The sequence below is a fragment of the Phyllobates terribilis genome, unplaced genomic scaffold (genome assembly GCF_046119375.1).
Source record: "Phyllobates terribilis strain yellow unplaced genomic scaffold, ASM4611937v1 Scaffold_1__5_contigs__length_1240528914, whole genome shotgun sequence".
NCBI lineage: Eukaryota > Metazoa > Chordata > Amphibia > Anura > Dendrobatidae > Phyllobates > Phyllobates terribilis.
Window position 1 is genome coordinate 1,033,393,612 of NW_027362761.1, and position 26,921 is coordinate 1,033,420,532.

Consider the following 26,921-nt stretch of genomic DNA (forward strand, 5'->3'; position numbering starts at 1 on the left):
AATAGTGAAATCTGTATGTAACAGAGTCTTGGGCCTAGAGCCTTGCTGCATTATTCTTAAAGGGAATCTGTCACCAGGTCTTTGCCATCTAATCTGAAAGCAATATAACGTAGAGACAAAGATTCTGACTCCAGTGATGTGTCACTTAAAAGGCTGCTTGCTGCAGTTTTGATCTATCACTGTTTTATCAGCAGGAGATTATCACTAGATGACTAGCAAAACTTCTGCCAAGCAGCCTCTATATTCATTAGCTCTGTATAACCTCGGCCACAGCACTGATTGGCAGCTTTCTGTGTACACTGTGAATGGGCAGAAATCAGTGGTGTGGGCGCGGTTATACAGAGCTCCGCATTCAGAGAACTGCCAGATCTACAGCAGATAGAACAGGGATTTTATCAAAACTACTGCAAGCAGCCCAGTAAGTGATACATCACTGGAATCAGGATCTCTGACTCTACGTCAAGCTGCTCTCAGATGGGGTAGCAAAAAACTGGATGACAGATTCCCTTTCAGTAGAGATTCTAACTTTCACTTACAATGACAAGCTTTACAAAGCCATCTTGCATATATTAGATATATTTTCTCATTTTCTCTGGTGTAGGGGAAACAATTTACCTCCAAACCTTTCAAGATCAATCAGAAAAAATTAATGGCTAAATACACATCCATTGTTCTATTTTAGGATTTATGAATGAATATTCACAAAGCATCTAAACCCATTGTAAACATTTCTATTAGGTTAGCCATTACTTCTTTGTGCTGTTAAATATTCAATAGCTTAATGTGAACATTCACTTTTGTACTTGCCCACTCTTGTAAGTACCATTGCCAAAGAAACTGTACAATACTTGAAACCTCTCTATTCTAGTAGGACACTTGCACAACACTCCTTAACCCCTTTACCCCTTCTGTTTTTTCATTTTCGTTAATTCCTCCCCTTCTTCCAACAGCCATAACTTTTTTATTATTCCGTCAAAATGGCCGTATGAGGGATTGATTATTGTGGGACGAGTTGTACTTTTGAATAACAGCATTTATTTTACCATATAGTTTACTGGAAACAGAAAAAAAATTCTAAGTGTGGTGAAATTGCAAAAAAATAATGCAATTCTACAATAGTTTTTTGTTTTTTTATTTACCATGTTTACTATACGGTAGAACTGACCTGGCAATATGATTCTATAGTCAGTACCAGTACACAGATACCAAACATGTATTGTATTTTTGTTTTTTTATTTAAATAGTGAAAAAAAATCTGGAAATTTGTATGAAAACCTTTTTTGCTTTTATTGACATTTTTTGAGACCAATAGTGTTTTCATCTTTTGGGATATGGGGCTGGGCGAGGGCTTATTTTTTGTGCCTTGAGCTGACATTTTTACTTATACCATTTTGGGATAGGTACGATGTTTTGACTGACTGTTATTGCATTTTATTGTACTGTTGCAGTTGCCAAAAAAATGTAAGTCTGGCGGTTTTAATTTTTTTTTTGTTATTCCGTTTACCGATCGGATTAATTTATTTCATATTTTGATAGTTCGGACATTTCTGAACACAGTGATACCAAATATGTGTATTTTTTATTATTTTAATTGTTTTATTTTCATTGGGGCTAAAGGGGGGTGATTTGAACTTTTGTGTTTTTGTTTTTTTTTTCCTATTTTTAAAAACTTTTATTTTTTATTTTTTACTGAAGCAGAAATCACGATCTTCTATGAATGCTAGCCACGGGCCTGAGTTCACAGGAGGATCTTAATGACAGACATGGGGGTCATCAGCAGACCACCAGCTGCCATGGCAACCCATCGGCACCCCACAATTATGTCATGGGCACACCAATGGGAGTGTGGAATGATTGCGGGACAAATCCCGCTGTCAGAGATTGACATCGGGATTTAACAAGGTTAACAGCCATGGGCGGAGCACCGCTCCACGCGCATCTGGTAAAGTGGTAAAGGCACGTGATGGCTGATTAAATCAGCCATCAAGAGCGGGGAAAGATGCGGACTCAGCATGTAAGCCTGCATCAAATGCCATGACATGACATTTGACGTAAATATATGTCATATCTCGTGAAGGGGTGAAAGATAGTCCACCAGAAAAAAAATGCATTTTAAATGGGCTATACAGTGTTGTAGAAAACTTAGCCCCTATAACAAGCACACAAGTACTGTACCCGATACTGATACATTGCCTGAGAAAATAACTTACAATTAAAGAATCTATTTTTTGGGAACTTGAAATTCAGTGTTTGGAATATAATAATTTTTCAAGCTGTTGTTATAAAGTATTCTAATTTACTGAGATAATGACTTTTGTGTTTTCATTGGCTGTAAGCCATAATCATCAACATTAACAGAAATAAACACTTGAAATAGATCACTCTGTAATGACTCTATATAATATACGAGTTTCACTTTTTGTATTGAAGAACTGAAATAAATTAACTTTTTGATGATATTCTAATTTAGTGAGATGCACCCATATATCAGGATGAAGAAACCGTATACGTAAGCATATACCAGCATCCAGCATTGAATAAATCATACACACAAGTATATATCAGCATGAAGAAACCGTATACATGTGTGAGCGCTTCATTATTGCTGCTGATATATATTTAGGCATACAGTATTTTCATTGTTGGATGCTTGTATGCACTTTTATATATACAGTTTATTCACTGCTAATATATATTTGTGTGCAGTTTATTCATTAATAGATGCCTTTTTAGGATAAGAAAGGAGACGTCGCCATTAAAATAACTTGGCCCAGTCAAAGTGGCTTGATGGCCCTGTCCCCTGACACCCAGAACCTTAAGCATATGGCTCAGTTAACCCCCACCCCTCCCTGCCACCACCACCAGCTATGATATGCAAGGTGCAGGTACTTTATAACTTTTACTGCAAAAAAACTCCATGTTGGTAAACGTGATTCATTTTAAACTAAGAAATTGTGTCACATCATAAGTGATGATTCTTTTTAATTACCATAACATCCTGGAGCTTTATAATGACTGCGTTTCATCTCATCCACACTTACTTTTCTATTTTTTTGTTCTCATCATGCAAAGCCAAGAGCAAAAGGAACATAAAAGCAGAATATTAAAGGAGTAAAGGGTAATTCAGTTGAGGTATCTATTATGCTTAGCTATAAATGCATTTACTTGGGTGTTTTCAACAAATGGCTCAAACCAAGGCACTAGAGATGAGCGGGTCTTCTGAAATTCCAATTCAATGACTTTGCCAAATTTTCACCAAAAATGTAATTTCCCTGCTCTCTGATGCTTCCGAAGTGTGGGTAATGGTGCTGGGCAAGTTTATTTCGTTTTTTTCTAATCTCAAAATGTTTGAATTTGCGTGAAAAGATACATTTCAGGAAATTCAACTCAAACTTGATCTGCCACAAATGATCCACTTAGTTCTACAAGCCACAAATGATATCATGCCTCTTTACAAGCCCAAACTTTGTCATTTTTCCCATTATTTCCTCAAATATGTTAAAATCAAAGTTTTTCAATTTAGAATTTTTGTTAAATCATAGGTATTTGTAAAGTTTTATGTGATTGTCTCTTGTCAGTCAAGATCTGAGCCTCTAATATGTTATTTTCTTAAACTTCTTAAATAGCTGAAGCTGTGGCATGGAATATATTCACATGCATCAATCAGAATTTGTTGCACAAATTTCTGCAATTTAAACGTTACAAAGCAGCATCCTTACCTCAACACCCAAATTAAAGCCACCACCCAGCTGCCCATGGGTACAGTGTAAAACCATTGATCATCTCTTCCATAACTCCCAACATGGAGAAGGTGACATGATGAACTTGTGTGCGTTCTCTTTTTTGCAGGTGCTTAGAGCTTTCAGGACATGCACCGATACAGGGAATTCTACTGCTTATATCTGCATTGTGTTTACACATAATGCAAAAAGGCTCTATTCATAAAAAAAGGTGCAAAAAAAACACACTAAACAAAAAGTGAAAAAAAACTCTTCGTGTGAAGCCAGCTCAAGGTCACATGCAGAAGTTGAGTATTTGGTGAGGTTTTTACCTCAGTATGTGTAAGCCAAAACCAGGAGTGGAACAATCAGAGGAAAAGTATAATAGAAACACCTCACCACTTCTGTATTTATCACCCACTCCTGGTTTTGACTTACAAATACTGAGATAAAAACACACCAAATAGTCAATGTGTGCACATGACCTAAGGGTATGTTCACACAAGGCATTGTTTTTTTTTGAAGCAGCGTAATTGGTGTGTTAAATCCCAGTATAATCAATGAGACTTCTGAGGGTTTTTTTGACGCGTATCTTGATCCTTGAGATGCAGCATGTCAATTCTTCTAGCGTTTTGGCAGCGCTTTTCACCCATTCAAATCAATGGGTGAATAATGCAGGTAAAAAAGCTCCAATAAATGCTTGTAAAAACACGACAATAGCACGTTGCATTTTTCCTTCCACCATTCTGTTTTTTTCGTGCAGAAAAACATGTAAACATACCCTAAGGCCACGTTCACATGTTCAGTATTTGGTCAGTATTTTACATCAGTATTTGTAAGCCAAAACCAGGAGTGGGTGATAAATCCAGAAGTGGTGACGTGTTTCTATTAAACTTTTCCTCTGATTGTTCCACTCCTGGTTTTGTCTTACAAATAATGAGGCAAAAAACTCACCAAATACTGAACGTGTGCACATGGCCTTGCAGTGAACATGCCATATGGCTGATACCTTCAATGAGTGCACTAAGCTTTTCCATCTGTATTACACACACATTTCTTTCACTTTGCTTTGTAAGTTATGAAATAAGAAAATATAGATTTTTTTTGTAATATCCATATCACCATACAATTTACTATTAAAAGATATTTCTGATCAAGTCATTTATGCTTTTTTTACCTTAATTGTTGAAGTATGTGCACCAGGATATTCCTTTTCTTCTAGTGTTGACCAACGCTGAATGAATTTGGAAACTGCAGGGTCGTCATAGTCAACAATCTGAAATCCAGAAACATTGGCTCCTCCAAACTGTATTTTTGATAAATCTCCATCTGTGAAGCCCTGTGTGAAGAAAATGTGTTGATTATACATTTATTCTGTTAAAGTACCTTTCACCAAATTTTTCATGTTAAACTGGGCACAAGATGTAATAATAGCCGCAGAGCGGAATAAAAAATTGTTATTTTCATTTTTTTTTTCATTTTTGCCTCTCCGTTGTGGAGATATTAGCAATCAAAATATTTGGAACCTAATTAGTTAACTTTTGTTAACACGGAGTGGCTGCTATTAAATAGTATTCACTGGGTGCGTGCACTTCTCCCTGTATAAATTGCTATCCAATAACACCCACTTGGCTTAAAAGGTAAAAAAAACAACATTTTATTCTGCTCTGCATCCACTATTATTATGTCGTGTGAAAAATTTGGTTAAAAGTCCTGTTGAAAGCTTCTGCAGACGTGTCATTTTAATTAATAGCGACTCCTTCAAGGCGCACATATTAATATAGCACATTCAGTTTCTGTAGATATTGTGCTTTAAAAAAATGGAAATGAAAAAGAAAAATAATAGGTCTAATATGTGACAAAAAAATCAATATATAGTTAGTTTAACGGAACAAAATGATATATAATAGGAGAAAGGGAATCAGTCAGTAAATGGATATTACAGCGTCCATTGCAATTGAAGGGGTTATTTCTCCTGAGATCACAACTTACACCCTTTCCCAATATCACTGATAAATGTCTGACTACTAAGGGTCCCACCACTTACATTTTTACTGTTCAGGAAAACAGGGACCTTGTTGAATATGCAAATGTTGTGCATGTGCTGCGATGTCTAATTCAAAGTCTAAGAGACTGAGTATCTATCTCAATCAGTCCTATAGACCAGGGTTCCCCAACTCCAGTCCTCAAAGCCCACCAACAGGCCATGTTTTCAGGATTTCCGTAGTATTGCTCAGGTGATAATTACACCTGCACAGGCAATAATTCCATCACCTGTGTAATAGTAAGGAACTCCTGAAAACATGGCCTGTTGGTGGGCCTTGAGGACTGGAGTTGGGGAACCCTGCTATAGACTTTGAAACCAGAACCAGTACTTTGTTCAAATGGAAAACAACAAATTCTCGATTGATGGGAGTCCCAGTGTGAATAGGTCATGTGTTGCTTCTAAGTATGTGTTATTTATCAGTATGTGCCCCCCATGAATTTTTACTAGATGTTATGATTATTTTTTCTTGCTTTTTCTGTGCTGGATGATTTACAAAATATAGTTTATTTCATTGTACGTCTCGCTTTCTATATCGTAGCATAAGTTTTATATGCAGAGGTATTACAATTATTCAAGTCAATCCCTGAAATTTCAAAGCTTTGATGAGAAGCTCAGAAATGAATCTTTCTTTCATATCTACTGTAGATGGGATTTTGATCCAGGGATATATGCTGATTACCATATTTAGGGTCAGGAGGAATGTTTTCCTTACGTAAAAACAACTGACACCTACTTCTTTTTAGTTTCCTTCTCCAGATCAGCACTATAGAATAGTAACTTAAACTACAAGTCATTTTTTTTTGCTTGTTTTTATTTTTGTGACCAAGCCAAATTGTTTCAAATCTGATGTGTCACTGTATGAGGCAATAACTCGGGAATGTTTCAACATATCCCAGTGATTCTGAGACCATTTTTTTTGTGACATATTGTATTTTATGTTAGTAGTAAAATTAGGTTGAAATGTTTTGTGGTTTATTTATAAAAATATTAGATATTTCACAAAAAATATCAAAAAATTTGCAATTTTCAAACTTTGAATGTTTATACCCTTATTCCAGATAGACCACACAAAATAGTTAATAAATAACATCACCTTATGTCTACCTTAGAGTAACTCCATTTGTCAAATGTCCCTTTATTTTGTTATGATGTTAGAAGGCATTAAAATTTAGGATAAATTATTATTTTTTTCATGGAAATTTACAAAACTTATTTTTTTTTTAGGGACCTATTCAGTTTTGAAGTGACTCTGTGGGTGTATATATTGGAAAACCCAAAAAGTGATACCATTTTAAAAACAGCACCCCTCAACATACTCAAAACTACTGTAAGGTCGGTTTATTTACCCTTCAGGTGCTTTTTAGGAATAAAAGCAAAGTGGAATGACAAATTTTATTTTTACCACTAAAATGTTGCTAACAGCTGAACAGACCATTAAAGCTGGCAGACCCTAGGGCCATTACTTGGTCTTGGATTGCAATGGCAACCATCAGGACCACACAATTATGATCTCTGGGTGCCGATGGGGTTAAAGAGGGAGCTGCCATGCTATTTTAGCCAACTTGATGCCGTTGTCACTATTGACAGCAGCATCTAAGGGGTTAAATGGCCACGGTATGTGCCAACACCGGTCGTGGCTGATGCAGCAGGGTGTCAGCTACAGTGTACAGCTGACGGTTGCTGCATTTTCACCCATCGCGGGCGGCTACTCTCTTATATCTCAAGTCAGTAGAAAGACGTATTGGTGGCCACTAAAGGGTTACTTTTTTTTATCAAATCAGAACTTCAGTGAAATTTTATTTCATGTATAAAAAGAGGGGCTTTTAGGCTACCATTACAAGAATGTCTGCAAAGGAATGACCTTTATGTTGGTCAGACACAGCAGGAACATATTCTAATTAGAAATGAGAGTGAAAGAAACTGTCAACATATGCAGTGAAATATAAGTATAATTATTGTTTAATGTAAAGGAAGCAGCAGTACAGCAAATCTTTATTTCATATCTGTTCCTCATGTACATATGTATTCTTTTTTTTACGGTACTGATCTACTGTATAACTATATAAACATTTTGGCCACAAAAAATGGGTTGTATAAATTCTCCTGGTTCGAGTAATTAATTCCAGTAAACTACAGACTTTGTATAATACTTATGAGGTCTATGTCAAACACTGTCTGCATCTTTGGCATAACATACAGTGCTGTGAGAGAATGCATGGTGAATTTGGAAAACTACTTCAATCCAACCTGCCAATGACACAAAGTGCCCAACACTATTTGTAATATCATATGTGCTTTATGGGTAATTTACATAATTAGTGAATGATAAATCAAATGACAAGGTCGTTTGATCATGGTTAATATTAAATTGGTTTTAATTTGATTGGTCACGACTGATAATAACCATGAATAACTGTTTAGGTAGCAGGTGTTGTATGTGAAATATATTTTGTTTACATTTAAAACTGAAAAGAAAATATGCAAATAAGTTAATTAGTAGCTAGATTACAATGTTAGATCATCTCTTCAGCCATTAACTTTCTAATCAAAATCAGTTAGATAGCTAAATTGCTAGGACTAGAATATACCGGTAAGAGCCAGACCGACAACGCACAAAAAAGCCACAATGGAATGGAATGTGATATATATACATACACATACATACAGTGGTGCTCAAAAGTTTACATACCCCGGCAGAATTTTTCCTTTCTTGGCCTTGTTTCAGAGAATATGAATGATAGCAAAAAAACTTTTTCTCCACTCATGGTTATTGGTTGGGTGAAGCCATTTATTGTCAAACTACTGTGTTTTCTCTTTTTAAATCTTAATCACAACCAAAAACATCCAAATGACCCTGATCAAAAGTTCACATACCCCAGTTCTTAATACAGTGTATTGCCCCCTCTAACATCAATGACAGCTTGAAGTCTTTTGTGATAGTTGTGGATGAGGTTCTTTATTTTCTCAGCTGTCAAAGCTATAGAAATGGAACAGATAATGCACTCACCAACAGTGTTGCTTGATAATAGTCCTCTTTATTTGGGATTACACATGCCGAGTGGTGGTGCAGGTTCTGGGGTGCGGGGGTAAGAGGATAATTAACCCCGCACCTCAGAACCTGCACCACCACTAAGCATGTGTAATCCTGAATAAACAGGACTATTATCAAGCAACACTGTTGCTGAGTGCATTATCTGTTCCATAACAGGTTTCACTATACAGTATATGGAATTTGCACCACCTGGCTCGCATGCACACGGCTAGTGCCCTGTCTACGTGTTTTCAGGCTAACACTCTTTCATATGCAGAGTGCAGCGATCAGTGCTCGACAATTGAAGGCTGCACAGAGTGACTGGTGCCTCACTATTTCTTTTCATATGCTGGACGTTTGCATTTCTTTATTTTAATTTTCTCAGATGGTAAAGCTGCCCATTCTTCTTGGCAAAAAGCCTCCAGTTCCTAAAAATTCCTGGGCTGTCTAGCATGAACTGCGCGCTTGAGATCTCCCCAGAGTGGCTCAATGATATTGAGGTCAGGAGATTGAGATGGCCACTCCAGAACCTTCACTTTGTTCTGCTGTAGCCAATCACAGGTCGACTTGGCCTTGTGTTTTGGATCGTTGTCATGTTGGAACGTCCAAGTACGTCCCATGCGCAGCTCCCGGGCTGCTGAGTGCAAATTTGCCTCCAGTATTTGCTGATAATGTGCTGCATTCATCTTTCCTTCAACTTTTACCAAGTTTCCTGTGCCTTTGTAGCTCACACATCCCCAAAACATCAGCGATCCATCTCCGTGCTTTACAGTAGTAATGGTGTTCTTCTCATGATAGGCCTTGTTGACCTCTCTCCAAATGTAACATTTACAGTTGTGGCCAAAAAGTTACATTTTGGTCTCATCACTCCAAATTACCTTGTTCCAGAAGTTTTGAGGCTTGTCTCTGTGCTGTTTGGCGTATTGTAGGCGAGATACTTTGTGGCATTTGCGCAGTAATGGTTTTCTACTGGCGAATCGGCCATGCAACCCATTTTTCTTAAAGTGCCTCCTTATTGTGCATCTTGAAACAGCCACTCCGCTAGTTTTCAGAGAGTCTTGAATTTCAGCTGATGCTATTTGTGGTTTTTCCTTTGCATCCCGAACAATTTTCCTGGCAGTTGTGGCCGAAATTTTTGTTGGTCTACCTGACCGTGGTTTGGTTTTTACAGGGCCCCTGATTTTCCATTTGCTGCTGACTGGCGTTATCAATTCCTTGGATATCTTTTTGTATCCCTTTCCTGTGTTTTACAGTTCAACTACCTTTTCCCATATATCCGTTGACAATTCTTTTGCTTTCCCCAAGACTCACAATCAAGAAATGTCAGGGGCTGGATGAAAGATGCAAGTCTGTCTGGATCCCAGAAACTCACTCAGCTTTTATGCACACACACTGATTACAAGCAAACAGGTTACAGGTGAGGATGTTACCTTTAGTAGCAATTCAAACCCATTTGTGTCAAATTCTGTGCATGTTATCAGGCCAAAATCACCAGGGTATGTGAACTTTTGATCAGGGTCATTTGGATGTTTTTGGTTGTCATTAAGATTTAAAAAGAGAAAACACAGTATTTTGACAATAAATGGCTTCACCCAACTAATAACCATGAGTGGAGAATAAGTTTTTTTGCTATCATTCATATTCTCAGAAACAAGGCCAAGAAAGCAAAGATTCTGCCAGGGTAAATAAACTTTTGCGCACAACTGTATATGTAAAGTCCAGGTTCGTGTCATCAAGGTGGCTCTGGCTTCAGTGATGTATGTCCCAGAATTGAAGGCTCCGGCAACAGTATGTTGTTGAGAAGGTTTTTATTGGAACCGGATTTTTGGTCCGGGATTAAGGAGTGACCAAAAGAGTCAGAGTGGGAAAGATCACTGCCATACCTCCAGTCCATTCTTTGCAGGTCCTACAAAAGGCAGCTGATGTGGCTCAGGTGTGTCTAATGCGTGGAGCTGAAATGTGTTCATTATTGCTGAAAAAACTGATAGATAAGCAGTGTCTGGAGTGCTGCACAGGTGAGACTGTGGTGTATATTTTGTCTATCCAGAGAAGGGACTGTTTTCTTGCTGTGTTGTTATTCGTTTAAGCAGAGAAAAAGCTATTTTGATTTCATGTGATCTCTGTTAATGGTTTATGATGGAGAAATAAATCTAAGATTTTTTTATAACAGAATCAAGTGCTGTTGTATACCCAAACCGCTACCAGAAAGCTTGAATCCCTAGAGTGTATATATATATATATATATATATATATATATATATATATATATAAATACAGTAAAGACCAAAAGTTTGGACACACCTTCTCATTTAAAGAATTTTCTGTAATTTCTTGGCTAAGAAAATTGTACATTCACACTGAAGGCATCAAAACTATGAATTAACACATGTGGAATTATATACTTAACAAAAAAGTGTGAAACAACTGAAAATATGTCTTATATTCTAGGTTCTTCAAAGTAGCCACCTTTTGCTTTGATGACTGCTTTGCACACTCTTGGCATTTTCTTGATGAGCTTCAAGAGGTAGTGACCGGAAATGGTCTTCCAACAATCTTGAAGGAGTTCCCAGAGATGCTTAGCACTTGTTGGCCCTTTTGCCTTCACTCTGCGGTCCAGCTCACCCCAAACCATCTCGATTGGGTTCAGGTCTGGTGACTGTGGAGGCCAGGTCATCTGGCGTAGCACTCCATCACTCTCCTTCTTGGTCAAATAGCCCTTACACAGCCTGGAGGTGTGTTTGGGGTCATTGTCCTGTTGAAAAATAAATGATGGTCCAACTAAAATCAAACCGGATGGAATTGCATGCCGCTGAAAGATGCTGTGGTAGCCTTGCTGATTCAGTATGCCTTCAATTTTGAATAAATCCCCAACAGTGTCACAAGCAAAGCACCCCCACACCATCACGCCTCCTCCTCCATGCTTCACGGTGGGAACCAGGCATGTAGAGTCCATCTGTTCACCTTTTCTGCATCGCACAAAGACACGGTGGTTGGAACCAAAGATCTCAAATTTGGACTCATCAGACCAAAACACAGATTTCCACTGGTCTAATGTCCATTCCTTGTGTTCTTTAGCCCAAACAAGTCTCTTCCGCTTGTTGCCTGTCCTTAGCAGTGGTTTCCTAGCAGCTATTTTACCATGAAGGCCTGCTGCACAAAGTCTCTTAACAGTTGTTGAAGAGATGTGTCTGTTGCTAGAACTCTGTGTGGCATTGACCTGGTCTCTAATCTGAGCTGCTGTTAACCTGCGATTTCTGAGGCTGGTGACTTGGATAAACTTATCCTCAGAAGCAGAGGTGACTCCTGGTCTTCCTTTCCTAGGGCGGTCCTCATGTGAGCCAGTTTCTTTGTAGCGCTTGATGGTTTTTGCAACTGCACTTGGGGACACTTTCAAAGTTTTCCCAATTTTTCGGACTGACTGACCTTCATTTCTTAAAGTAATGATGGCCACTCGTTTTTCTTTACTTAGCTGCTTTTTTCTTGCCATAATACAAATTCTAACTGTCTATTCAGTAGGGCTATCAGCTGTGTATCTACCAGACTTCTGCACAACACAACTGATGGTCCCAACCCCATTTATAAGGCAAGAAATCCCACTTATTAAACCTGACAGGGCACACCTGTGAAGTGAAAACCATTTCCGGTGACTACCTCTTGAAGCTCATCAAGAGAATGTCAAGAGTCTGCAAAGCAGTCATCAAAGCAAAAGGTGGCTACTTTGAAGAACCTAGAATATAAGACATATTTTCAGTTGTTTCACACTTTTTTGTTAACTATATAATTCCACATATGTTAATTCATAGTTTTGATGCCCTCAGTGTGAATGTACAATTTTCATAGTCATGAAAATACAGAAAAATCTTTAAATAAGAAGGTGTGTCCAAACTTTTGGTCTGTACTGTATATATATATATATATATATATATATATATATATATATATATATATACACATATAATTTCTAAATTAAATTTGGAATCAAAGACATGAAAAAAATAAATGCTAGATCACGGAATTCTCAATCAGAAGCTGATCTGCAGTACTCCACAACGGCTGCTACTCACTGAATGGAGCTGTGCAGTGCAGCTTTCTTCAATGTTTATAGTGGGTTCACAGTTGAACCCTATAATATGCTATACCTATTTTAATTGTAAACTTGTACAGTTAACATTGCACAATAAAATTGTACACATTGTGGGTTATAGATAATTTAGTGACAAAATGTATAATTGGTGGAGAAAGGTTAAACGTAGGTCTTTATTCAAACTATGTAATTTGCAACTATGGGACTTTGTAAATTTGTGCTATCAATACTGCATGGGTCACCCTACTGTTTTGTTTGTTTATTTGTTTGCTGTTTAAATTATGATTGAGCTACACTGCAACTTTTTGCATTGATTGATTTTAACTATTTAGCTACAGTTGCAATCCAAAGCAATACATTAAGATGTATGCAATTGGGTTTACTGTAGCTGCCACTTAAGGCCATGGCGCCACTATCAGTATTTGGTCAGTATTCAGTCAGTATTTTTTCTCAGGAGTGGGAGCCAAAACCAGGAGTGGGTGATAAATGCAGAATTGGTGACTTGTTTCTATTATACCTTTTCTCTGATTGTTCCTCACCTGGTTTTGGTTCCCACTCCTGAGAAAAAATACTGACCAAATACTGATAGTGGGGCTGTGGCCTTACAATCAAAATCAGTCAAAAAAGTTGAAGTGCAGCCCTTTTTCATGAGTGACCAACACATTATTGCTTATCAGTGGTAATTTGTATTTTGGTGCTCCTGGGACATAATTGTTATTTCTTTTTGACTGTGACTTATACATCTTGATGTACTGGTGAAATATTAACAGTAAAAAAATGTGGCACACAAACTAATGTACTTTGAAACTACATCATAAAATGATATAATTTATCCCACAAAATAGGCTTATGCATCCACATAGGTGAAAAATTAAAAATGTTAAGGCTGCTGAAATATGAAATATAAAACAAAATATAATGGCAAGTCATAACTGGCCTTGTCAGTAAATAGTTAATAAAAAAACTGAAAATATAATACTGCCTGTTAAACATGTTCGCTGCCCGCATGTAATGGGGTTTATTAGTGGAATTTGAGTAATAATCATATAATGAAGAATTTGTCAAGACTGATATTTCTTCGGACAGTTTTGAACCCAAATATTAGGTGAGCCAGATTTATTAAAAGGTACGTGCTATGAGAAGCCGTAAATTTCAGCTACGATTTATGTCAGTTATTTTGCATTGTCAACAAAACTCATATTTTTTTCTTTTCTTTGGAAAACTAATAATACTTACCAGATTTGCTATGATATAATGGTATCCTTTAACATGTTTACCAATGGTGATTACCTAAGACCAAGACACAAAATAATATTTATCAGTCTTCTACTAGTCATTATAATGTGATTGTTTTTCCCATAAAATAAATAAATACCACCAAAAAATTGTATTGTATCTCCTCTATAAATGTGCTGCTACACAATGGTACGAGAGACTGATAAGTCATATATTTATTTAAAAAAAATACTAATACTAAGTTATATTATATAAAGTTATCCAGTATCTGTAAATCTACTTGTGCAGCCCCCTCTTCCCTCCCAATACAGACTGCCCAAATCATATAAAATAGAATTATATCAATATACAGTACATTTATTAGGATTTTGGGTTATTATTAATGATGAGAGAGCATGCTCGCCACTGCTCGCTCGGTACTCGCCCGAGCATCTCAGTACTTGAGATGCTCGGAGCTCGCCGTGTACTTGCGCGATGCTCGGGCGGGAGCTCGAGTCCTCGTCCTGCATGTTTGGCGCTATTTAGAGCACCAATCATGCAGGGATTGTCTGTCACTCACTGTAATGTCACAGCCATGGTGGTTGTGGCATTACAGTGATTGCCCAAATCGATGGGAACAGTGCTCATAGTGAAACATGAAAAGCCGGCAATTCATCAGCGGCATACACCGGTACCTGACATTTTAGAACAGAAAGAATAGAGCATCACACATAGATTAGATAGATAGAAACATGTCAGTCACATATATAATAAGTAAAGTGACAGTTTTGGTTACTGTACTTGTTATTTAGTGTTAAAATAAAGGATTTATTAAAAAAAAAATAATAGTGTTTTCATGCACTCGTCTCTTTAAAAAAGCCGGCCGGCAATTCATCAGCGGCATACATCGGTACCCGACAATTTAGAACAGAAAGAATAGAGCATCACACATAGATTAGATAGATAGAAACATGTCAGTTACATATATAATAAGTAGAGTGACAGTGTTGGTTACTGTACTTGTCATTTAGTGTTAAAATAAAGGATTTATTAAAAAAAAAAATTGCCGTGGGGTTCCCCGTAATTTTAGTGTCTAGCGGAGGTTAAGCAGATGGCTGGGGCAGATGTTTGAAGCCTGGGAAGGGGGTAATACCCACGGAGCTTCCCAGGCTACTAATAACAGCCCCCAGCTGAATACTTAGCCTTTACCAGCTATTAAAATGGGGGACCCCCCAAAAAAATGACGTGGGGTCCCCCCTATTTTAATAGCTAGCAAAGGCTAGGCAGACAGCTGGGGGCTGATATTAATAGCCCAGGAAGGATGCCATGAATATTGGCCCCCTCCCAGGCTAGAAACACAAGCCGTCAGCCACCCCAAAAATGGCGCATCCATAGGATGCGCCAATTCTGGCACTTAGCCTCGCTCTTCCCACTGCCCTGTAGCGGTGCCAGTGGGGTAATAGGGCTGGGGTTGATGTCAGCTTATAATGCCAGCTGATATCAAGCCCAGGTTAGTAATGGAAAGGCGTCTGTAAGACACCCCCATTACTAACCCCATAGTCAAAGTTAAAAAAGAACACAAACACCCAGAATAAAGTCCTTTAACTGAAATAAACACACAATTCTTTAATGTTCTAAATTAAACCATACTTACCATCACTCCCATTCTAGCTGAAGCCAACGATCTCCTGCAATAAAAATAAAATAATAAACCAATCTCATCCTTACCTTTCCATGGTTCCCAGGACAGCTCCAGCTCTGATATATTCACATGACAGGCTGGATCGCAGCCGAAAGCTGCCATCCAGCTTGCCATGCCGCAGACACTGAGAAGCGCAGGCATGCTTGCGCTCCTCAGTGTCTGGCTGTGACGGCATCCAGATGAGCCGAGTTCATGTCCAATGAACTCAGCTCACATCATGCACATCACTGACAGCGTGGGAGAATTCTCCTGCGCATGCGGTGAGCGTTAGAGAATTCTCCTGCGCTCACTGCAAGCGCAGAAGAATTCTCCCACGCTGTCAGTGACGTGCATGAGGTGAGCTGAGTTCATTGTACATGAACTCGGCTCATCTGGATGCCGTCACAGCCAGACACTGAGGAGCGCAAGCATGCCTGCGCTTCTCAGTGTCTGCGGCATGGCAAGCTGGATGGCAGCTTTCGGCTGCGATCCAGCCTGTCATGTGAATGTAGCAGAGCTGGAGCCATCATGGGAACCATGGAAATGTAAGGATGAGGTTGGTTTATTATTTTATTTTTATTGCAGGAGATCGTTGGCTTCAGCTGGAATGGGAGTGATGGTAAGTATGGTTTAATTTAGAACATTAAAGAATTGTGTGTTTATTTCAATTAAAGGACTTTATTCTGGGTGTTTGTTTTTTTTTAACTTTGACTATGGGGTTAGTAATGGGGATATCTTATAGACGCCTCTCCATTACTAACCTGGGCTTGATGTCAGCTGACATTATAAGCTGACATCAACCCCAGCCCTATTACCCCACTGCCACCGCTACAGGGCAGTGGGAAGAGCGAGGCTAAGTGCCAGAATTGGCGCATCCTATGGATGCACCATTTCTGGGGCGGCTGACGGCTGGCGTTTCTAGCCTGGGAGGGGGCCAATATTCATGGCACCCTTCCTGGGCTATTAATATCAGCCCCCAGCTGTCTGCCTAGCCTTTGCTAGCTATTAACCCCTTAAGCCCCGCGGGTGGTTTGCACGTTAATGACCGGGCCAATTTTTACAATTCTGACCACTGTCACTTTATGAGGTAATTACTCTGGAACGCTTCAACGGATCCCCCTGATTCTGAGATTGTTTTTTCGTGACATATTGTACTTCATGATTGTGGAAAAATTTCTTCGATATCACTTGCGTTTATTTGTGAAAAAAACAGAAATTTGGCGAAAATTTTGAAAATTTTGCAATTTTCAAAATTTGAATTTTTAAGCCCTGAAATCAGAGCGATATGTCACACAAAAGAGTTAATAAATAACATTTCCCACATGTCTACTTTACATCAGCACAATTTTGGAACCAAAATTTTTTTTTGTTAGGGAGCTATAAGGGTTAAAAGTTGACCAGCGATTTCTCATTTTTCCAACAAAATTTACAAAACCATTTTTTTAGGGACCACATCACATTTGAAGTCACTTTGAGAGGTCTTTATGACAGAAAATACCCAAAAGTGACACCATTCTAAAAACTGCACCCCTCAAGGTGCTCAAAACCACATTCAAGAACTTTATTAACCCTTGAGGTGCTTCACAGGAATTTTTTGAATGTGGAAGAAAAAAATGAACATTTAACTTTTTTCACAAAAATGTTAATTTAGACCCAATTTTTTTTATTTTCACAGGGGTAACAAGAAAAAATGGACCCCAAAATTTGTTGTGCAATTTCCCCTGGGCACGCAGATACCCAATATTTGGGGAAAAAATACTGTTTGGGCGCACGGCAGGGCTTGGAAGGGAAGGAGCGCTATTTGACTTTTTGATTGTAAAATTTGCTTGAATAATTAGCGGACGCCATGTTGTGTTTGGAGAGCCCATGTGTGCCCAAACTTTGGAGCTCCCCCACAAGTGACCCCATTTTGGAAACTAGACCCCCCAAGGCACCTTTCTAGATGCATAGTGAGCACTTGGAACCCCCAGGTGCTTCACAAATTGATTCGTAACAATGAAAAAGTGAAAAAAAAAAACAGTTTTTCATTTTTATGAATCAATTTGTGAAGCACCTGAGTGTTCCAAGTGCTCACAATGCATCTAGATAGGTGCCTTGGGGGGTCTAGTTTCCAAAATGGGGTCACTTGTGGGGGAGCTCCAATGTTTGGGCACACAGCGGCTCTCCAAACGCAACATGGTGTCGCTAACAATTTGAGCCGATTTTCCGTTAAATTTGTTAGAGGACACCATGTTGCATTTAGAGAGTCCCTGTGTGCCCAAACATTGGAGCTCCCCCACAAGTGACCCCATTTTGGAAACTAGACCCCCCAAGGCACCTATCTAGATGCATAGTGAGCACTTGGAACCCCCAGGTGCTTCACAAATTGATTCGTAACAATGAAAAAGTGAAAAAAAAAACACTTTTTCATTTGTATGAATCAATTTGTGAAGCACCTGAGGGTTCCAAGTGCTCACTATGCATCTAGATAGGTGCCTTGGGTGGTCTAGTTTCCAAAATGGGGTCACTTGTGGGGGAGCTCCAATATTTGGGCACACAGCGGCTCTCTAAATGCAACATGGTGTCCGCTAACAAATTTAACGCAAAATTGGCTCAAATTGTTAGCGACACCATGTTGCGTTTGGAGAGCTGCTGTGTGCCCAAACATTGGAGCTCCCCCACAAGTGACCCCATTTTGGAAACTAGACCCCCCAAGGCACCTATCTAGATGCATAGTGAGCACTTGGAACCCCCAGGTGCTTCACAAATTGATTCGTAACAATGAAAAAGTGAAAAAAAAAACACTTTTTCATTTTTACGAATTAATTTGTGAAGCACCTAGGGGTTCCAAGTGCTCACTATGCATCTAGATAGGTGCCTTGGGGGGTCTAGTTTCCAAAATGGGGTCACTTGTGGGGGAGCTCCAATGTTTGGGCACACAGGGACTCTCTAAATGCAACATGGTATCCGCTAACAAATTGAATGGAAAATCGGCTCAAATTGTTAGCGGACGCCACATTGCGTTTGGAGAGCCCCTCTGTGCCCAAACTTTGGAGCTCCCCCACAAGTGACCCCATTTTGGAAACTAGACCCCCCAAGGCACCTTTCTAGATGCATAGTGAGCACTTGGAACCCCCAGGTGCTTCACAAATTGATTCGTAATAATGAAAAAGTGAAAAAAAAAACACTTTTTCATTTTTACGAATTAATTTGTGAAGCACCTAGGGGTTCCAAGTGCTCACTATGCATCTAGATAGGTGCCTTGGGGGGTCTAGTTTCCAAAATGGGGTCACTTGTGGAGGAGCTCCAATGTTTGGGCACACAGGGACTCTCCAAATGCAACATGATATCCGCTAACAATTTGAGCCGACAATTTGTTAGCGGATATCATGTTGCATTTGGAGAGTCCCTGTGTGCCCAAACATTGGAGCTCCCCCACAAGTGACCCCATTTTGGAAACTAGACCCCCCAAGGCACCTATCTAGATTCATAGTGAGCACTTGGAACCCCAGGTGCTTCACAAATTGATTCATAAAAATGAAAAAGTGTTTTTTTTTTCACTTTTTCATTTTTACGAATCAATTTGTGAAGCACCTGGGGGTTCCAAGTGCTCACTATGCATCTAGAAAGGTGCCTTGGGGGGTCTAGTTTCCAAAATGGGGTCACTTGTGGGGGAGCTCCAAAGTTTGGGCACAGAGGGGCTCTCCAAACGCAATGTGGTGTCCGCTAACAATTTGAGCCGATTTTCCATTTAATTTGTTAGCGGATACCATGTTGCATTTAGAGAGTCCCTGTGTGCCCAAACATTGGAGCTCCCCCACAAGTGACCCCATTTTGGAAACTAGACCCCCCAAGGCACCTATCTAGATTCATAGTGAGCACTTGGAACCCCAGGTGCTTCACAAATTGATTCATAAAAATGAAAAAGTGTTTTTTTTTTCACTTTTTCATTTTTACGAATCAATTTGTGAAGCACCTGGGGGTTCCAAGTGCTCACTATGCATCTAGAAAGGTGCCTTGGGGGGTCTAGTTTCCAAAATGGGGTCACTTGTGGGGGAGCTCCAAAGTTTGGGCACAGAGGGGCTCTCCAAACGCAATGTGGTGTCCGCTAACAATTTGAGCCGATTTTCCATTCAATTTGTTAGCGGACACCATGTCGCGTTTGGAGAGCCCGTGATGTGCCTAAACAGTGGAGCTCCCCCACAAGTGTCCCCATTTTGGAAACTATACCCCTCAAAGATTTTATTAAGGTGTATAGTGAACATTTTGAACCCAGAGGTACGGCACATTATTTGTTTACATTAGGTCATCATATTGAATAAGTTTTCATTATTCTTGAGCGCAAGTGCTCGCTACTTGAGTTTGCATCGGGTACTCAGGTATGCACCATGTACAGCGTGTGCTCGAGTGACATGCTCGAGTCCCTGCTCCGCATGTTTCACGGTTATTAGACACCCAAAAAAAAACATGCGGGGATCGCTCGTGCATGGCAGGCAATCCCCGTAAAGTTTTTTGGCCGCGAAGCATATGGGGCAGAGACTCGAGCATGTCACTCAAATACCCACGATACTAAATGCATACCAGAGCACCCGATGCAAACTCAAGTAGCAAGCACTTGCTCTCAACACTAGTCGCCATATCGTCATCTTTTTTTCTTACTTTTGAAAAAAATCCCAACCCCAGCCCTAACCCTAGCACAACCCTAGCCCCAGCACAACCCTAGCCCCAGCACAACCCTAGCCCCAGCACAACCCTAGCCCCAGCACAACCCTAGCCCCAGCACAACCCTAGCCCCAAACCCAGCCCTAACCCTAGCCCAATCCTAACTCAAGAGTTTATTTTTGACGCCGTTCCTTGTGCGGTATAAGTGATTAGACGACTTTATTCTTCGGGTCGGTGTGATTACAGCAATGCCAGAATCATATGGGGTTTTTATGACTGACAGCTGTCACACACTAAAAGACGCATTTTTTGTAAAATCTAGTTTTTGCATCGCCATATTTTGAGAGCTATAATTTTTCCAAATTTTGGCAGACAGTCATGTGACGGCTCGTTTTTTGCGGGATGACTTGACGTTGTTATTGGTGCCATTTTCAGGCACGTGACATTTTTTGATCGCTTTCTATTCCGATTTTTGGGAGGCAGAATAAACAAAAACCAACAATTCAGGAATTGTTTTTTTTTTTTTTTTTTATTCTGTTCCGCGTGTGGTAAAATTGATGAGGCAGCTTTACTCTTCGGGTCAGTACGTTTACAGCGGTACCACATTTGTATAATTTTTCTATGTTTTGGCGCTTATACACAATAAAAGCTATTTTATAGAAAAAAATATTTTTTAGTATCGCTTTATTCTGAGAGCTATAACTTTTTTATTTTTCAGCTGATGGAGCTATATGGCGGCTTGTTTTTTGCGGGACGAGATGACGTTTTCAGCGGTATCATTTTTATTTATATGCGTCTTTTTGATCGCGTGTTATTCCACTTTTTGTTTGGCGGTATGGTGATAAAGCATTGTTTTTTGCTTGGTTTTTTTTTTTTTTTTTTTACCGTGTTCACTGAAGGGGTTAACTAGTGGGACAGTTTTATAGGTCAGGTTGTTCCGGACACGGCGATACCAAATATGTGTACTTTTATTGTTTTTTTTTTATTTTTTTTATAATAATATTTATTGATGGGTACATTATATTTTTATTTTTGGTGTATTATTTTTTTTATTTTTTTATAATATTTTTGCACATTTTTTTTTTTTTTTTTTTCCACTTTCACACAGTTTATACACTTTATTACTTTGTCCCACTCTGGGACTTTCACTTTTTTTTTTCTGATCGCCTGCATGGCACAGGAATGGAGCACCATCCCTATGCCATGAAGGCTGTCAGAAGTGCACAGTGTGAAGATTGCTTGGAGATGCACTGCGCATGTCCAAGCAATCTTCCTGCTCTCTGGTGACCCGGATGTTGTCATGACGACATCGGGTCGTCATGGCAACACCCGGGAAGCCTTTGCAGACTGCGCTGGAAGCCGGAAGAGGAGGTGAGTATCGGCGATCACCTCCCCTTGCCCCCGCAATGCCGCGATCGACTTCGATCGACTTCGATCGCAGCATCGCGGGGGTTAATGTGCTGGGAGCGGTGCGTGACCGCTCCCTGCACATAGTACCGGGTGTCAGCTATGACAATCAGCTGACACCCGGCGGCGATCGCGCCCGCACAGCCTGTGTGCGCGCGCGATCGCCATGACGTACTAATACGGGTCTGGCTCTTAAGTCCCAGGGCACAGACGCGTATTAGTACGTCAGATGTTATTAAGGGGTTAAAATAGGGGGGACCCCACATCATTTTTTTGGGGGGGTCCCCCATTTTACTAGCTGGTAAAGGCTAGGTATTCAGCTGGGGGCTGATATTAGTAGCCTGGGAAGCTCTGTGGGTATTACCCCCTTCCCAGGCTTCAAACATCTGCCCCAGCCATCTGCTTAACCTCCGCTAGAGACTAAAATTATGGGGAACCCCACGCCAATTTTTTTTTTAATAAATCCTTTATTTTAACACTAAATGACAAGTACAGTGATCAACACTATAACTGTACTTATTATATTTGTGACTGACATGTTTCTATCCATCTAATCTATGTGTGATGCTCTATTCTTTCTGTTCTAAATTGTCTGGTACCGGTGTATGCTGCTGATGAATTGCCGGCCGGCTTTTTTAAAGAGACAAAAACACTATTATTTTTTTTTAATAAATCCTTTATTTTAACACTAAATAACAAGTACAGTAACCAACACTGTCACTGTACTTATTATACATGTGACAGACATGTTTCTATCTATCTAATCTATGTGTGATGCTCTATTCTTTCTGTTCTAAATTGTCGGGTACCGGTGTATGCCGCTGATGAATTGCCGGCCGGCTTTTTTAAAGAGACGGGTGCATGAAAAACTGCTATGTTTTTCATGCACCCTCCTATATACCCTGCCTGCCTGCCTGTCTGCCTATATATTCTGCCTGCCTGATGTTTAATTGAGCACCGTTCCCATCGATTTGGGCAATTTTTGACTTTCTGTAGACCGCCGGGGGGGACCACCAGAAAAATGCTCGAGTTTCCCATAGACTTATATTGGGCTCGTTGCTCGGGTCGAGCACCCGAGTATTCCAATGTACTCGACCCGAGCTTCGAGCACCTGAGCATTTTAGTGCTCGCTCATCACTAGTTATTATTCTTATTCAATTAATTATAAAAATAATTTAGAAATATATCCAAATTTGTAAAAAAAAAAAATCTATTAAATTCATGGCAGACCTGATCCACAATGTCGTTTACTTTGTCCCTCTCACAGTCAAGAATGACCCGTCTTTCCTTCTTTATTTCCAGATCCTGGAAGAGGGATCGGTACGTCTCATCTTTCCTGTCATTATTAATGTTGCCTACATTGATTGCTGTCACTTGCCATTTCTTCTCAGCTGCAGAGTCCAGCACAGCTTGCAGTGTTGATAAACCTTTAGATACAAAATAGTGGACAGAAATTCAGTCAAGATCAACAGTAACCCCGGGTGTAAAGAGATCTGCTTACATTAGAAAACAGAGAATCATAGAATGTTAGAGTTGGAAGGGACCTCCTGGGTCATCGTGTCCAACCCCCTGCTCAATGCAGGATTCACTAAACCATCTCAGACAGATGTCTGTCCAGCCTCTGCTTGAAGACTTCCATTGAAGGAGAAGTCACCACCTCTCGTGGCAGCCTGTTCCACTCATTGATCACCCTAACTGTCAAAATTTTTTTTTAAATATCTAATCTGTGTCTCCTCCCATTCACTTTCATCCCATTGCTTCTAGTCTTTCTCTGTGCAAATGAGACTAAGGATGATCCCTCTACAGTGTGACAGCCCTTCAGATATTTGTAGACAGCTATGATCATTTAAACAAGGACAAAGAGAAAAAGGAGAGAAGGTGTGCGATTGAAATATTTTAATCGAATGAATGACACATTTTAACTTTAAACACAGCTTCTTTCTGGAACCAGAAGTAGGTGCAACAAGGGGGAAGTCAGTGCATGGTACACACAGATGCGTAATAAAATATTAAACCATAAATCCATACATGATTTTTGCAATACAAAGATATATTATGCAGGGCAAGATAATAGTATAACATCAAGCTAAATAGTCAGCATAAAAACACACTAACATCAATGCACATCTAATATATATAATCATCTTATCCCATCTGTCTGTCTGTCCTTCTGTCCAGGAAATCCCGCATCGCTGATTGGTCCGGCCGCGGCCAATCAGTGACGCGGGATTTCAGAAAATAGATGGCGGCCGTTAGCGGCTCATCTGTCGCACGGAGGTCAGCGGCGATGCAGCCGGGAGATGACCGGCTGATCGCAGCAGAACAACCCCGACCGGCGGCGCCGCTGACCTCCATGCGGCTAACGTCGGGAGATCAGCGGCTAGGACCGCTGATCTCCCGACGGTAAGTGTGAAAGGAGGACCGGGGAGCGGCGCCGCCGGTCAGGATGCTTCTGCTGCGAGCAGCCGGTCATCTCCCAGCTGCTCACAGCGGAAGTACCCGCACAAGCAGCGCCGCTCCCGGGCCCACACTAATACGACGCTGATTGGTCGCTGCCGCCGGCCGCGACCAATCAGCTATATTGGCGCCAAATTTAAACACCGCTGTGCTGATTGGTCGCGGCCGCCAGCCGCGACCAATCAGCGATATTGGCGCCAAATTTAAACATGCTCTCTGGCCCTCACTAACGCTGGCCGCGACCAATCGGCGATATTGGCGCCAAATTTAAAAAACGCTGTGCTGATTGGTCGCGGCCGCCAGCCACGACCAATCAGAGATATTGGCGCCAAATTTAAAAACCGTTGCAGGTGCCACAGTTCACATATTCCTTAATGTCATATATTTTAGTACCATTCGCTGACGTAAGGGAAGCAATGCTGAGAACATTGCTACAGGCCAGACAGTGTCCACATTGAAAGCAACCCCTCAAGGATCCGGTGGATCCAAACAGAGATGGTGTTCGGGGTACGTAATGACTCTGAACAAGTATGTCGCGCAAATTTCTAGACCTACGAGCTGTCATTAGTGAATAGTCCATCAGAGAGTCCCTCAAATGAGGATCAGTCTGGAGAACCGGCCAATGACGCTTAAGGATAGACCTCATGCTCTCCCACTCATGGTTATAGGTGTGATAAATCTAACATTAGGCTGATTAATAGTCGTCCCCCTGGTCACCTTAGTACAAAGCAACTCAATACGGGGGGGTATGTTTAGCCCTAAGATACCCCTTCTTGATGTTATGGTTACTGTAGCCTCTTTCTCTGAAACATGATACCAAGTCAGACGCCCGCTCCTTGAATTGTGCGTCCGAGGAGCAGAGTGATAAATCTAACATTAGGCTGATTAATAGTCGTCCCCCTGGTCACCCTAGTACAAAGCAACTCAATACGGGGGGGGTATGTTTAGCCCTAAGATACCCCTTCTTGATGTTATGGTTACTGTAGCCTCTTTCTCTGAAACATGATACCAAGTCAGACGCCCGCTCCTTGAATTGTGCGTCCGAGGAGCAGATACGTCGCATACGTAAGAACTGTCCGATGGGGATGGCGCGAATCGTAGACCTGTCATGGGCAGATGATGCGTGTAAAAGGGCATTGACAGAGCTGGGTTTACGGTATACATCAGTTGTAATCAACCGATCTAATGCCACCTCAATCGAAATGTCCAAAAACTCCACTTTCTTAGTGTCAAATTTATATGTTAACTTAATATTAAATGGATTAGTGCCCAATCTGTCCATGAATATACCGAGCTCCACCGCCGTGCCCTGCCACAAAAAAAGTAGATCATCGATATAACGTAACCAGCACTGCACATGTTCACAGCCCGCCACACCTCCGTCGTCAAAAAGCCACCGCTCCCAGTACCCCAGGAACAGGTTGGTGTACGAGGGTGCACAGGCTGTGCCCATGGCAGTGCCGCGTTCGTTATATCGATGATCTACTGAAGCTATAATTCAATAGAAGAAACGTATGTTGGGGTTTGTAAGTGGGGGATATTTCCACTGTGGTGGGCTCTTGCATGACGCCACACCATGCGTAAGCAGGGCATGATATTTTTGCACTATTCTGTGCATTTTGCAACATCACAGTCTATCATTCTTGTGATTGTTCATTTTTGACCTTTTGTAGCATGACATCTTGTTATTTTAGTGAACTGCAGTCACACATTTTCACTTGTTATTATAACATTATATATTTGATGTGCATTGATGTTAGTGTGTTTTTATGCTGACTATTTAGCTTGATGTTATACTATTATCTTGCCCTGCAGAATATATCTTTATATTGCAAAAATCATGTATGGATTTATGGTTTAATATTTTATTACGCATCTTTGTGTACCATGCATTGACTCCCCCCTTGTTGCACCTACCTCTGGTTCCAGAATGAAGCTGTGTTTAAAGTTAAAATGTATAATTCATTCGATTAAAATATTTCAATTGCACACCTTCTCTCCTTTTTCTCTTTGTCCTTGTTCATCTTATGGTTGGAGTTTTTATGTACCTGTTGACTATAAGTCCACGGGACATATTTTACGGATTGTATGGAATTTATATATTTAGCTATGATAATTTAGTTTCCATTCCATTAAATTGTGATCTTCCACAAAGAAGACATACTGTATATATTGGACTTCTTCTATAAGAAGACCAAAAAAATGGCTAGTACGTTTTAATATAAAGTAGAATTGGACAGGAAATTGGAAATCTGGAGTGGAGGTTTCCTCTAAGAAGAGGGCTTTTGATGAGGTTTTGTTATATTATTTTTCTTTTTATGATCTTTTACCATAGGAGAAACTCCTATAATACACTTGGGGAACCCTTACTCTCATTCTTAACTTAAAGTGAATGTTTCAGTAATGAAGAGTTAAGTATTCTGAAGGTGACAGAACATCTTAAAATTCTTTGTCTTCCCAGCTTGTTTCCCTGCCCAGCATCAGCCTATCTAGCTGGATTGATAGCTCACTGCCTGATTGCATTGTCTTGCACCTGATGTCACACAGACAGTGAGCAATAAATAAAAGTTAAAGAGGATGGTGCCAAGTGGGAAATCAACCTTGGGAGGCAGAGGCTTGTAAAGTGCTTTGTTACGCCC

General features: G+C 40.2%; 1 protein-coding gene across 5 annotated transcripts in view; it reads right to left on the reverse strand.

Annotated features, from left to right (window-relative positions):
* The window catches only part of GRIA2 (glutamate ionotropic receptor AMPA type subunit 2), a 268,701-nt gene that overhangs the window by 105,845 nt on the left and 135,935 nt on the right, over nt 1–26,921 (reverse strand). For all 5 annotated transcript variants that reach the window (XR_012247807.1, XM_073644879.1, XM_073644888.1 and 2 more), the window contains exons 4-6: nt 23,056–23,252; nt 14,118–14,171; nt 4,897–5,058 (exon numbers count right to left, since the gene is read on the reverse strand). Coding sequence is in view for 4 of the 5 variants with exons in the window: in XM_073644879.1 (XP_073500980.1) it covers nt 4,897–5,058; nt 14,118–14,171; nt 23,056–23,252 (413 nt within the window). In the remaining variant the exon portion in view is untranslated. The remainder of the gene's footprint in view (nt 1–4,896; nt 5,059–14,117; nt 14,172–23,055; nt 23,253–26,921) is intronic.